The 12233-nt window shown below is 41.9% G+C and overlaps 1 protein-coding gene across 1 annotated transcript in view; it reads right to left on the minus strand.

Moving 5' to 3' along the window:
- LOC119368484 (receptor-like serine/threonine-protein kinase SD1-8) overlaps nt 1-2779 on the minus strand; it is a 6298-nt gene extending 3519 nt beyond the window's left edge. Inside the window, exons 1-2 of the mRNA XM_037633726.1 lie at nt 1450-2779; nt 1207-1317 (exon numbers count right to left, since the gene is read on the minus strand). Of these exons, the coding sequence (XP_037489623.1) occupies nt 1207-1317; nt 1450-2779 (1441 nt within the window). The remainder of the gene's footprint in view (nt 1-1206; nt 1318-1449) is intronic.
- Between the last annotated feature and the right edge of the window lie 9454 nt (nt 2780-12233).

Below are 12233 nucleotides of genomic sequence, written 5' to 3' on the forward strand. Positions count from 1 at the left end.
TGTAAGCTGCAGTTCGAGAGTTAAAGAAAAAAATGTTGTTTGTACTGAAGAAAAAGAAAAGGTGCTTGGTTATAACACTGGCTGCTGTCTAAAAAAGAGATACAGTAGATCCCAACTTTTTGAGCTACCATTTTCAGATCTAAGAAAAAAAATCTGTAATGGTTATCCGACTACTCACCACAAAAATCACATATAAGAACATTCGTCCAAAAATTTCAAGACCAAATTATACTGAATATCAGGGAGGCACCCATCCAAATATATTATACAAATTGCATTGTAATCATGGTAGTAATTCTAATACTGTTCTCAGGAGGGAACTTAAATGTATATGCTATCTGTAGTAAACCAAGCATTGCAAATGCAGAGAATCAAAATTAACAACTAGTTCAATGGTGAGGTGAGGATCATGGTACACACACCACATACATTCAGTTAGCAAAAATCAGCAGGCATGGAGGGGGAAAATTAAGTGGAGATGCCAAGTCGTGTTCATAGAAGGCAAGCACGAGGAGGTAAGAAGGATTGGATGGAGCGAAGAAGATGCGTCGCAGTGGGAGGACGGCGTGCTCCGGCGGACCACCACCAAGTCAAGTGACGGTGAGGGTAGGTGTGGCCATGGCGGCTGGAGGAAGGCTCCATGGGGGACAGGAGGGGGTGGCGCGGATGTACGTACCAGACGCATCGGAAGCTGCGGGCGGCGGGGCGGCGGAGGCTACGGCGGCGGCGGAGCGTCATAGGAGCTCTGTCTCGGTTCGTCTCAGTTCCCTGAGGGCACCGACGTGTTTTCTGAACCGCGTGGCTTGAAAGGGTGGGGATTGGAGGGGCTCGCGCGGACAAAACCCTGCATGCCAAACGAGTCGTCGAGGATTTTTGAGGTTTCTGACCCCCTCGAGGATTATCCTCTCAGACCCCCCTCAAAACTCCTCTACCAAACGAGGCCTGAAGAGGTTATGGACTTGAGTGTTAAAATTCTAGAAATGGGGATATTTTTCCCTCGCCAAAATGACCATAATATGAAAGAAATTATGGATATACTTTAAATCTAGTCTAGAAATTTTAAAGTATTTTATACGTCACCCACCGTAATTTTTGAAATTTTGTCGAAATATAAAACCATGTTTAAACCGTTGAAAATTATCTTGCACTTTTCCTTTTTCTCCATGTGAAGTAATAGTAACACTGAGCCATCAGAGTAGAAATTACCTATGATTCTGCGTTTCCGTCTCCACCAAATCAGAGAGACGACCAGAAGAACAACGACACCAGAAGCTACGGGTGCGACAACAAGTAGAGTAGGAAACTCTTTCTGGTCATCTGTTATGGCAGCAACGGTGACTGTGAGTTTAAACATGCATAAACTAAAATTTGGAACTCTTTTATGTCCAACATGCATGTCTAAATCGAGTCAAGACAAAGAACAAACGTGAATGGATAATCTGTACATACCGAATTCTGATTTTGACAGCCTCAGGAAGAGATCCTGCCCCCCGTCGACGAGGCGTAGATCAACGATGGCATCCGCCCACATGACGCAGCCGGTGCCGTCGCCGCCTCCCCGGATATCGGCCGCGGCGTAGGCCCGGCACGAGCAGTCGGCGAGGCACCTCGCCCTGCACCCCTCTAGGGTGACGTTCATGTCCACCGACGCGTTCTGCGTGTCAGGAAGCTTCACGCGCCGCACCACCGCGTAGCCGTCCGTCGTCGCCCCGCCGGCACAGTCCAGCGCCGCGTCTCGTCGGCACCCGCCCGCCGCGGTGTCCTTCACCTCCTGAGCCGACAGCGACGGGGTCCCGGCGGCAGCAGGCCTGCTGAACCCCACGACGCAGCCGCAGAACCCCGACGACGCCGCCTCGGGGTCGCAGAGGCCGAACGGCCCGCACCGCGCGTAGGTGTCGCACTGGTCCCGCGGCCCCTTGAACAAGGGCTTCCACGCCCGGATGCCCGCGTCCCACATCAGCCGCTCCACGTCGCCGGTGTGGTTCACCACGACGCGGGTCAGCGGCGCGCCGGGCTTGGCGGTGTACCCGTAGGTTATCTCCCACGGGCTCGTCGTCGCCCGCAGCGTGTACTTGTCCGCGTACGCCGTCACCTCCGGGACGCCGTTGAAGTAGAGCCCGTTCCACGGGCCCGTGCGGTACCTCTTCACGTCTCCTTGCCACAGGACGATGTCCGGCAGCCCCTTGGTCTCCAGCGTGCGGCGGTAGGCCCCCGGAGACGGGTCGTCGGCGGAGCTCCACGCCGTGAGCTGCCACTCGGCTCCGGTCCAGAGGTCCTTGCCCAGCTTCATGTCGGGCAGCAAGGTGTCCGACGGGTGGTCGAACGACTGCCACAGGGCGGCGTCGCTGCTGTCATTGTGCACGACCAGGTTGCCGGAGTCGAGAAGCTGAACCACCGCGGCGGAGGCGGCCATGAAGTTCGGTGACCACGCCGTCCGGCGAGAGCCATCGACCAGGACGAGGCTGCTCAGGTCGTCGAACACCAGCGTGCCGGACTTGTCGAGCAGAGGCTGGTCGCGGTTGGCGACCCAGCAGACGGTGTCGTTGGACACGGAGAACCATATGCCGAGGTACCTCTTGCTCTTGGTGGACGCCCCGGGAGAGAAGAACCCCAGGGTGAAGGAGCCGTCCGGCGAGACGAGCGTGTCGCCGTCGGTGAGGTTCTGGCCCTTCTCGAACCTGTCACGGACACCGGAGGCGGCGGAGGTTTGGGCCCAAAGGAGGAAGAAAGTGATCAAGAGCAGCTGCGGTAGGAGGTGTAGCTGGCTGGTTGCCCTCATTGCTTTTGCACTGCCCTTGCACCGTAGAGCTCATGCATGGGCCATGGAATATAAACAGTCGAATTGAGAGGATGGTCATGCACTGAAGTTGGTACTCGGCTTGGACCGAGAACATAACATTTTTCATCGAAAATATAACATGTTGCTTTGCCCAATTTACTTGGTAGTAATAGTACATACTACATCAAAATATAAGACATTTTTAAAGCGAGTACTTGATAGAGATGGAAATAAGCTTTGTTTACTATTGGAGCTGGTCAAGAGGCAGTAGCACTGCAATTTTACTATTAGAAGAAGGGAAACTTCCCGCATATGGACCCGAAACCAGTAAAATCCAAACAAATACTTTCCGCCGATCAACAGAAGCCAATTTTCCAGGAAGTTGCAACCTCAGTTGGTTTCCTTCAGTGTTGATTTGACAGGGGTGCATATGATAGGGCAATCATGGAGCCAAGAAAATTACTCCATCTCAAACGAGTGGTTCCTCTCTAGAACAATGTAAGCGTGCATGGTTCTAGAGTCATTGGACTAGACCAAAGTGATATGGCTATTACTCCAGTAAAATACAGAGCTGTGTCATCGATCGCTACTGCTACTTGAATACCAAGGATGCCAGCGAGGTAATTTTCAACGTGATGTAACTGAAGCTAGTCTCGTTCAAACCTTTCAAGAGGTTGATTGGTCATCCTGTGATACCAATCCAGTTCAAGTGGATTCTTGAGAGTCCTTCTCAGTCTTAAGGCTCTAAGCAGTAAGCACGTACTTTTGTTTCGATTCTTGTTACGTCATTGGTTGAATATTCTCCTTGGAGTGATTAAAGAATTGCATTCTTGCTAATAGATTATTCATGGTTGTCATATTTTTGTGGAAGTGGTGGTTGTTGGAGGCTTGGAGCCTATAGTGGTTCAATCACAGTGAAAAGGAAAGGCTCTTGGTGAGTTGAACAAAGTTGTAAAATATCCTAAATTCGGAGTAGGCCTCTCCTGGTGTAGGTATCATAGCAAGTTCCATGCACGTAGGTCGCGTGGTACCGTAGTTGAAGAAAAAAAAAGAATAGCGGTATCATAATATGATACCATGGCATAACTCATCGAATGAGGAAATTTAATGGCAAATGGATCTCGTACACGACTTCTCATTGAGCTTCCACCTATGAATAAATAAAGTGGCACTAACATACTAGGCAATGATATTGTGCAATGGGTAGGTAGTAGCAGTGGTAACTAAGATAATATCCTTCACTATGATAGTACCCACCATGAGAGCTGTAGAAGCATCTGTTGGCCATGGTTATCCCGTTGGTCAAAAGACAACCTCTCCTGCATCAAAGACGCATGTCAGCAGTGGTTTTAGCTTTAAAATGATCACAGTAACATATAAAAAAGATATAACAAGGAGATGCAATTACTTCCCTTCATATAGACACGTAAGGTTGCATTCTATGTACAAATTCCATGTAAGCTTGATATAACTATCAACTATGCAGTGGGAAGTAATATGTTTGACCTGACTTTGCAGTGGTTTAAAGAAGATATTGCATCACATGTTGCAATTCAGGGTTGTGTGATTTTGTAAGGTTGCATTCTATGTACGAATTTATCATCAAATTCCAAGGCTTGCTGACCTCATAGGATGCAGTTAATTTCAATGTTCCTCATAGGCTTTCAGTTTGTTTATTCAAACCACGTTTGGTGAATATAACAAAACATATTATCATAGTTCACCATAAAGGGAAAAAATCATGATTGTCCTGGTCGCTCAAGGTGACTCGGGTGGCACATCTAGGCCATCGGCACGAGAGCCTCCTTTCTAGTATCTCCTCCTCCACCGCCATGGTGCCATCGTTATGGATTGAGATTATGACCTATAGTGGAGGGGTGAATGGGTCTCCACAAAACTTATTGTTTTACTTTAGTAATTTAGGTTTAACGAATAAATAAGTTCTCCTATATGCAACTACATTGAGTACACCCTATATGACGATATAATATAACAAGCAGGTAAATAACACAAGCAATAGAAGTTGGATAGGAATAAACGACGTATGCAGAGAGAAGGGATATGTCCCAATGTTCACTTTCTTGGAGTGAAGCGGATCACTATTGGAGAGGTACCAAAGGTTTCCCGACGCCACAAAGGCTCACCTTCATCTCCTTAAGCCTCCACTACAAAGTAGGAGCTCAATCACTAATGGACGACCTTACATGGCTTCCAAACCTTCACAAACTCGAATGAATCCAAAAACATGGATCCTTATCAGTGACTCCTACCTCCTAGGGGTCTTCGACCTCCAAGAGTATAACAAGGTTGATGGATAAAGCTTGAAGCTTCCTCAACTCATGAAAGTGATTGGTCAAAGAATAGGGGAATCTTGGCGCTTGGCTGGGGCTAGATCCGTCCTCAAATATTTCACTAAACTCTCCAAGAATCAATGGAATTGAGCTTGGGAGACGTGGGGATGAAATATCGCAGGTTTGGTCTAAGAGGCTGAAAGTCACCACCCCTACCCCAAAGTGATGGTGTCGTTTATAAGTAGAGGCGAACTATCTATTTTTTTATACTGAATTACAAGCCAAGACGGTCCGACCATGTAAATGACTCATCGTCTCACATTTCAAAGGTTGTGCACAACCGGACTCGAATCTCAGCCTTGGATGGATTGACCCAAAAGCTAAATGACATGACTTGAGATCAAACGACCTCGGGCAGCCCTAAACAATATGCATGGACGACCCGGCCTGTTAATCACCCCACGACTTGACTTGGTCGCTACTCCAGATCTAGATGGTTCAGCTAACTGGCCTTGATTTCTAACTCGAGGCTGCTCGACCTGGATGGAATTCCTATACTCTGATCTGAGGTCGAGGGACCCTAAACACCCCCGACTACTTTGCTCGGACAATCTAGCAGGAGCTCTGCCTACGCTAGCCCAAAGTGCTTAGTCAGACAATCCGTCCTAAATGGTTCGAATAGTTCGGTCTCCTAAAAGCAGCATTTTCATAATTTTTAAGAAAATAAGATTTTTTTTCCTATACAATGATATGAGCAAGCACTTCGCTGACCACAAGCCTAGCTCTCTGGCTGTAACTCAAGAACCGAGAATAAAGGCTACAAAAAATAACCCGCGTAGTCCTATTTAGTATTTTAACTTTTGGTGGGTCATTGATGCTTGACGACCTTCACACATGGAACTAAAATCTGCACATAGACCTATAAGTCTCACTATTCCCTTTTATTTCTCATCATCAATCCCAACAACATATTTAGGAGCCTAGGCGAACTTTCACACCGAGGAAAACCCCACGTCATTGTCGACACCGGGACTTCTTCCCACAGACATAGGGCATGGAAGGCCTTAGAGGGTTGGGTTCCAAGTGGGGGTAGAGATGCTATGGGTATCAGCCCTCGGTGTTGCTTCTAGCCGGTGCGGATCGATGGCTCTCGCTCCTCCAACACCCCCATCATGTAGAAGTAGTTGCGGTTTTGATCAAGGTGGCAGCGATCCTACTTCCCTTGTCATTCCTTGTGGCAGCATGTGGACTCATGATGATATGGTACCGAATTTGGTATCCAACACGTAATGCATTTGCGGTGCCCATTAATGATGTTCGTCAGTGGTGCTTTACAGTCAGTAGCATCATGTCAATCTGGTTGGTGGAGCCTGCACTGCGTAGAGCCCCTTGCTGATAAGAACAAATTTCAGTGAAACTATTCCTATTTCACTCATGGGGCAATGGGTGTTGAGCCAATGCACACTCACCCTCACCCCCACCCTACGCCAACACTAAGTGGATGAGCCCACTCCGGCACCCCACGCCTCACCTCATTTTTTTCTTCATTTATTTTCCCCTTTTTCTTTCATTTTTGTATTATTTACTTATTTTCCCATTTAAGGAACATTTCAAATAAATTCAAAAATATTACAAAATTTGTGCCTTTTTTTATAAAACTAAAGCTTTCGATTTTGTGGACATTTTAAATATTTGTAACATTCTTAAAACTCATGAACATTTTTCTAAAATTTTAACTGTTTTCTAAATCCAAAACATTTTTGTTGAAATTCAGTAACATTTTTCTGGACAAATTGAAAATCTTAAATATTTTTTCAAAATTTCTGCATAAACCGGTTTTGCAACAAGACGGAAACCAGCACCGTTTGAAGGAACACCCCTAGTGGGTCAGCCCAGTAGCAGGTTTGTGCGTTTTCTCACTCTTTCTTGATCTATTTCACCTTTTTCTCTATTTTTCCTTTTTCTTCTTTTTTTACATTTTAAAAATTTCTAAAATGAATACATATATTCCACAAAGAACTAATTAAGTTTTGAAAACAAATGTTTATGCAGTGTTACAAACATGTTTGTGCAACTTTTAAAAAATGTTGACTGCTTTTGAAAAAAAAGTTTCAATGCAGATTTGAAAAATGATTAAAACATACAAAAATATATCTTTGAAAATATGTTAAACATGTATTTGGAAACTGTTAAACGGAGACAGAATATTTTTTTGGATGTATACAAAAATATCGGCATGTATAAAAATAGGAGACATGAAACATGTATCTGAAAAAAACATTAATCAGTGTACTTGAAAAATGTTTGTAGTATATTAAAAAATGTTCCTTATGTATAAATAAAAATGTACAATGTATATGAAAAAAGTAAAGAGGAAAAATATATACTAAGAATCATGTATTTGGAAGACGTTAAACATGTATAACAATAAAGTTTCATGTGTGTACGAAAAATGTACAACAAGTATGAGAACAAGTAGAGTTAAATAATACTCCGTCCATCCAAAAGAAGTGACTCAACTTTATACTAACTTTGTACTAGTTGAGTCACTTGTTTTGATATAGAGGGAGTATATAACACGGGAAAAAAGACATAAAATATATATTTTAAAAATGTTAGTCACATTATTAAAAATTGGTAAATATGTACAAAAAATGCTATTGCTGTATTCAAAAAAAATGTAGACATGAATAACATATATTTGAGAATATGTTAAAATACAAAAAAGATCTTGATGTATAGAAAACATTTACATTTTCTGTGAGAAAAGTCCACGTGCTGAACATAAATAAAAATAATAATAAACCAGAGAAAATCGTGGAACGAAGTGAAAACCAAAGAGAACCAATGAAAACATGGAGGAAGAGAACCGAAGAAAAAGAAAAGGAAAGTGGAATAAACCCAAAAATTCCACTGAATCCAATGTAAAAAAGTGGAAAACAGTCAAACAAATGCTGCAGTATTGTGCTAGCCCAATAATGTCGCCCTGTAGGTAAAATAGTGGTAATACGTCTCGGTAAGGGTGACATAGAGCTCCCGTGTTCTCAACTAGGACCATCCCAAAGACACCGACGATCGCGAGAGGGGCTTCGTCTCGCTCGCAGCGAGCGCGAGTAACCCCCCATCTCAAGCAACAAGCTACTGGGACGGCCCAGAAGTGTGCTTCTTCATTAGTTAGTTAGTTAGTTTTTAATTTTTGTTTTTATTATTGCTTTTATTTAGAAATATTATAGACATGTAAATAGTAAACTAACTCATTTTCAAAAAAACCAGCGTGAATTGGATCATGCAGTGAAATTATTTTGTTATCTCAATTTTTGAAAAATGTTGATAACATACAAAAAAATGATTCATGGTATTTGCTTTTCACGCATTTGGAAAAAATGTTTGTGACATTTTTGAACAATGTTTGATGATGTAAAAATATGATTACACAACTTGAATAAACTCACAGTATTATAAAAAATTCATGTATTTCAAAAACATGTTTGTCTCATTGTAGAAAAATGACTATACAATGTAAAAAACGTTCACATCTTTGAAAAAAAATGTTTTGTATGGTTCAAAAAACTGTTTGATACAATTAAAACATGTTCATGCTTTCTAGGAATACGTTCATGACAGAAATAAATTACACAATAAAAAAATGTTCACATATTAAAAAAAACTGCTGCATACCATTGAAAAGAAACTAAATATGAATTACAATATGCTTAGAATCTATTTGAAAAAAACTTCAAATATGTATCTGAAAAAAAGTTCATCATGTTTTGAGAAATGTTCAACTTTTATCAAGAAAATGTTAAGCGTATAATGAAAATATAAAATGTTTATTGAAATAATTTTATGTGTATTTCAAAAAATTAAAAAACAAAGAAGAACCCGATAGAAAACACATAGAAAGAAAACACCAAAAAGCTTCTAAAAGCGGACCGACCCGGTCCATAGTGGCTTCCCAAACCGGCTCTAAACAACTTCTATGCGTGACTGAGCTGCATGTATCGACTTTATAAGCTTAGTTTTCCAGGCCAACTTAAACTCACACAACCCATTTCACAGGGGAGCTCAGCACACGGTGCGCTAGTTAGCGAAGGCAGCGCTCACATGCCACCTTTCATGGCCGGACCATCTACACGAGCGGTCAGCTGCTCATCAAGAGGATACGCCCAATCGCTTCTTCATGGTTCGACTAAAAAAACATCTTCATGGTTGACCTACATGTTTGCCCTTTGATAGTTGACTTTAAAAAAGGTTCAACTTTTTGGAAAAGTTCGTGGATTTGCAAAATGTTCACAAATTGAAAAAGAAATCAGGAATTGAGAAAAAAAATCACGAATTTGAAATAAGTTCAACAATTTTGGTCAAAAAATTTCAAGGACTCGAAATTTCTTATCAATTCTGCAAAAAAAATTCATCAATTTGGAAAATGGTAACGAATTTTAAAAAAGTTAATTGATTTTAAAAAAAGATCATCAATTTTGAAAGTAAGTTCATTGATTTTTAAAAATTTCATATATTTAAAAAAGAGTTCATCGATTTTTTTAAATATGCGAAACTAAAAAGAGTTTGCATATTTCGCAAAAGAAAGAGAAAACAAAACTGAAAAAGAAAAAGAAAAATTCCAAACAAAACCGTTCGAGAAAAGCAACAAGGAAAAAGGAAAAAAAGGAAAGAAGAAAAGAATGAAAAAGAGGTAATTAACCACATCAAATGAGGGAGGCTGGTTGGTTCTTGCGGCAAATTCTAAACCAGGAAGTCGCTCATTCGAATCCCACCATGCTCACGGTTTTTGCAGGGTAAAAATTAGAAGAAGAAAAAAGATTCATGGGTCGGCCCTGCTCGCGGGAGGGGATGTGCGCCCGTTTGCAAAATGACCCATAACGGTCGCGTGAAGCGCCAAATTGGAAATGCCGGTTTTCTAGGGGTCTGGATCTTTGGAAGAAGTTGTATGATCGAACGCTAGTATCACAAGAGGGTCGAGAGTTCCTCAAAGAACTGCAGTAGCCACCACCGGCCCTATTGAAAATGCCCCCCTCGCCTACAACTGTCATGTTGGTTCTCAAAGGTGGGGGGACCTCGGATCTTTAAGACTTACATGTTCTTTGCCAGTGTTTAGTGGTGATCGTGGCTTTGTGAGAATAAAGTTAGTCTCGTTCCTTTTACGGCACCATGAAATTAGAGAGTTTTGTATTCTCGTAGATCGGATTATTCTAATCTGATGAGTTTATGTTATTGTGTCAAGCTTCTTTTGTTGGTTTGATTTTATGTGGGGTTGAAATATTTTGTTCACACCTTGGTGAAGATATTGTGATTCGATGGTCTGCATCTCTAGGGGATTCTCCCTCATCCAAGTACGTTAACCGCTCAAAGATTTTGATATCTTTTGAACGGGAGACTCAGGACTCTTTCAGAAACCTTTATTGGTAATCGAGTTCGTGCGGGTGAAAGAGTGACAACACCGTTGCTCCGATCTAAATACAGTCTCTTTACTGAAGTGTTGGAGTATTTTGTCTTGCAGAGTTGACACCATGGAGATACCATAGAGAAGATATTTCTAAGAGATCATTGTAATTCTTAGTCATAGGAATTACTTTGATTTTTTTGATCTTAAATTCAAATAAGTGTACCTGTAATAGTTATGAGAATGGTAAAATTACTTCTACTTCTAAGAAAAGAACCAAAGTTTTCTCCCATCTCAGCCCATTTCAACAGAACAGAGGACCAGACTTGAATACCCAGTTTACGACCAAACCATTGTCGGATCCTGCCCTGCCCGTCAATATCGAGCGCCTAATGCATTTTTTCCAAAGATTAAGACATCTAATATTTGAAGTTATTGTCACATTATATCTTTATAAATATATGGTGTACAACTTACTTTGAATATTAATCTTTGTATGAAGCAAATCCTACAGTATAGAGGTGGAAAATTCAAACACTATTGGCCGTTGGATATCATGTTCACTCCACCGGATTTTGCTATGTGTATTATCTAGAAAATTCCATGGTTGAGATTAATCACAATGCCCAAACATCGTAACACAAGCACTTCTCCTTTGTTCTACAATCTTCCACTTTTATTATCTAAAAAAAATCTTCTAAATGAACCCCCTTCTTTTTTACTTTGTGATTTAGAGCGTACAATATGCACAAACCACAAACCTTAAGGACTCCCCTTTTGTTCTGTAATCTTCTAAATGAATTATCCCCAGAAAAATATTTTGAATGAATTATCATTGTTTTTTCTTACTTTACGATTTACAATGCATAAATATGCACAAACCTCATCACAAACACTTCGCTGTCCTAGACTCTTCTACTCATTAATCCCCATTTTTTTTCCTTATAAAGAATTGCCATTTACTTTTACTTTATGTTATGTTCAAGGCTATGACCACTAGTAGAAAAAGGGGCAAATCTGAGACACATTAGTGCCGGTTTGATTTTGAGCCGGCACTAATGTGTCCATTAGTGCCGGTTCCAACGGCTAGCCGGCCGCTCTCATTAGTACCGGTTCGTGGCGAACCTTTAGCACCGGTTCATGGCACAAACCGGTACTAAAGAGAGTGGTGGCAGGATGTTGTCAGTCTGGGGCCCTACCAGCACCTTTAGTACTGGTTCGTGCCATGAATCGGTACTAAAGGTCGACGTACATAAACCCTTCGTCCACCCGAGCCACTCTATTCTTCTCCTTTCCCCTCACTTTCCTCTGTTCTTTCCCTCTCTTCCTCGAGCTCCTCACAAATTTTGCCCAAAAGTTGTCAAGATTTGAAGGCCCCCATCTATTCAAATGATCACAAAGGTTAGCAACTTTGTCCTTTCAACTCTCATTGCTAGATTAACTCTTGCAATGCTTTGTATAGTGATTAATTTGGGAGGAATTATATTTGCTAGTATTTGATTTATATGTAATTTGAGGTCAAAAATAACACTTAGTTTGCATATGTAGGTGTGGTTTACTTAGTGCCTTCTAAATCTCCGTCGTAACCACCGTCGATCGCCCGCACCGTCCCGTCGCCGGCACCACCTTGTGGTGAGGTTCTTGTTCATGAATGTTTTACATTACCAAATTGATGTTTGTGTGATTTGGATATATAGTTACTCGTATAATTGTCTTACCTGTACGTTGTTTGTTATACATAGTGCCATGGTTTTGGTATCCG

The sequence above is a fragment of the Triticum dicoccoides genome, chromosome 2B (assembly GCF_002162155.2).
Source record: "Triticum dicoccoides isolate Atlit2015 ecotype Zavitan chromosome 2B, WEW_v2.0, whole genome shotgun sequence".
In the NCBI taxonomy this organism is placed as follows: domain Eukaryota; kingdom Viridiplantae; phylum Streptophyta; class Magnoliopsida; order Poales; family Poaceae; genus Triticum; species Triticum dicoccoides.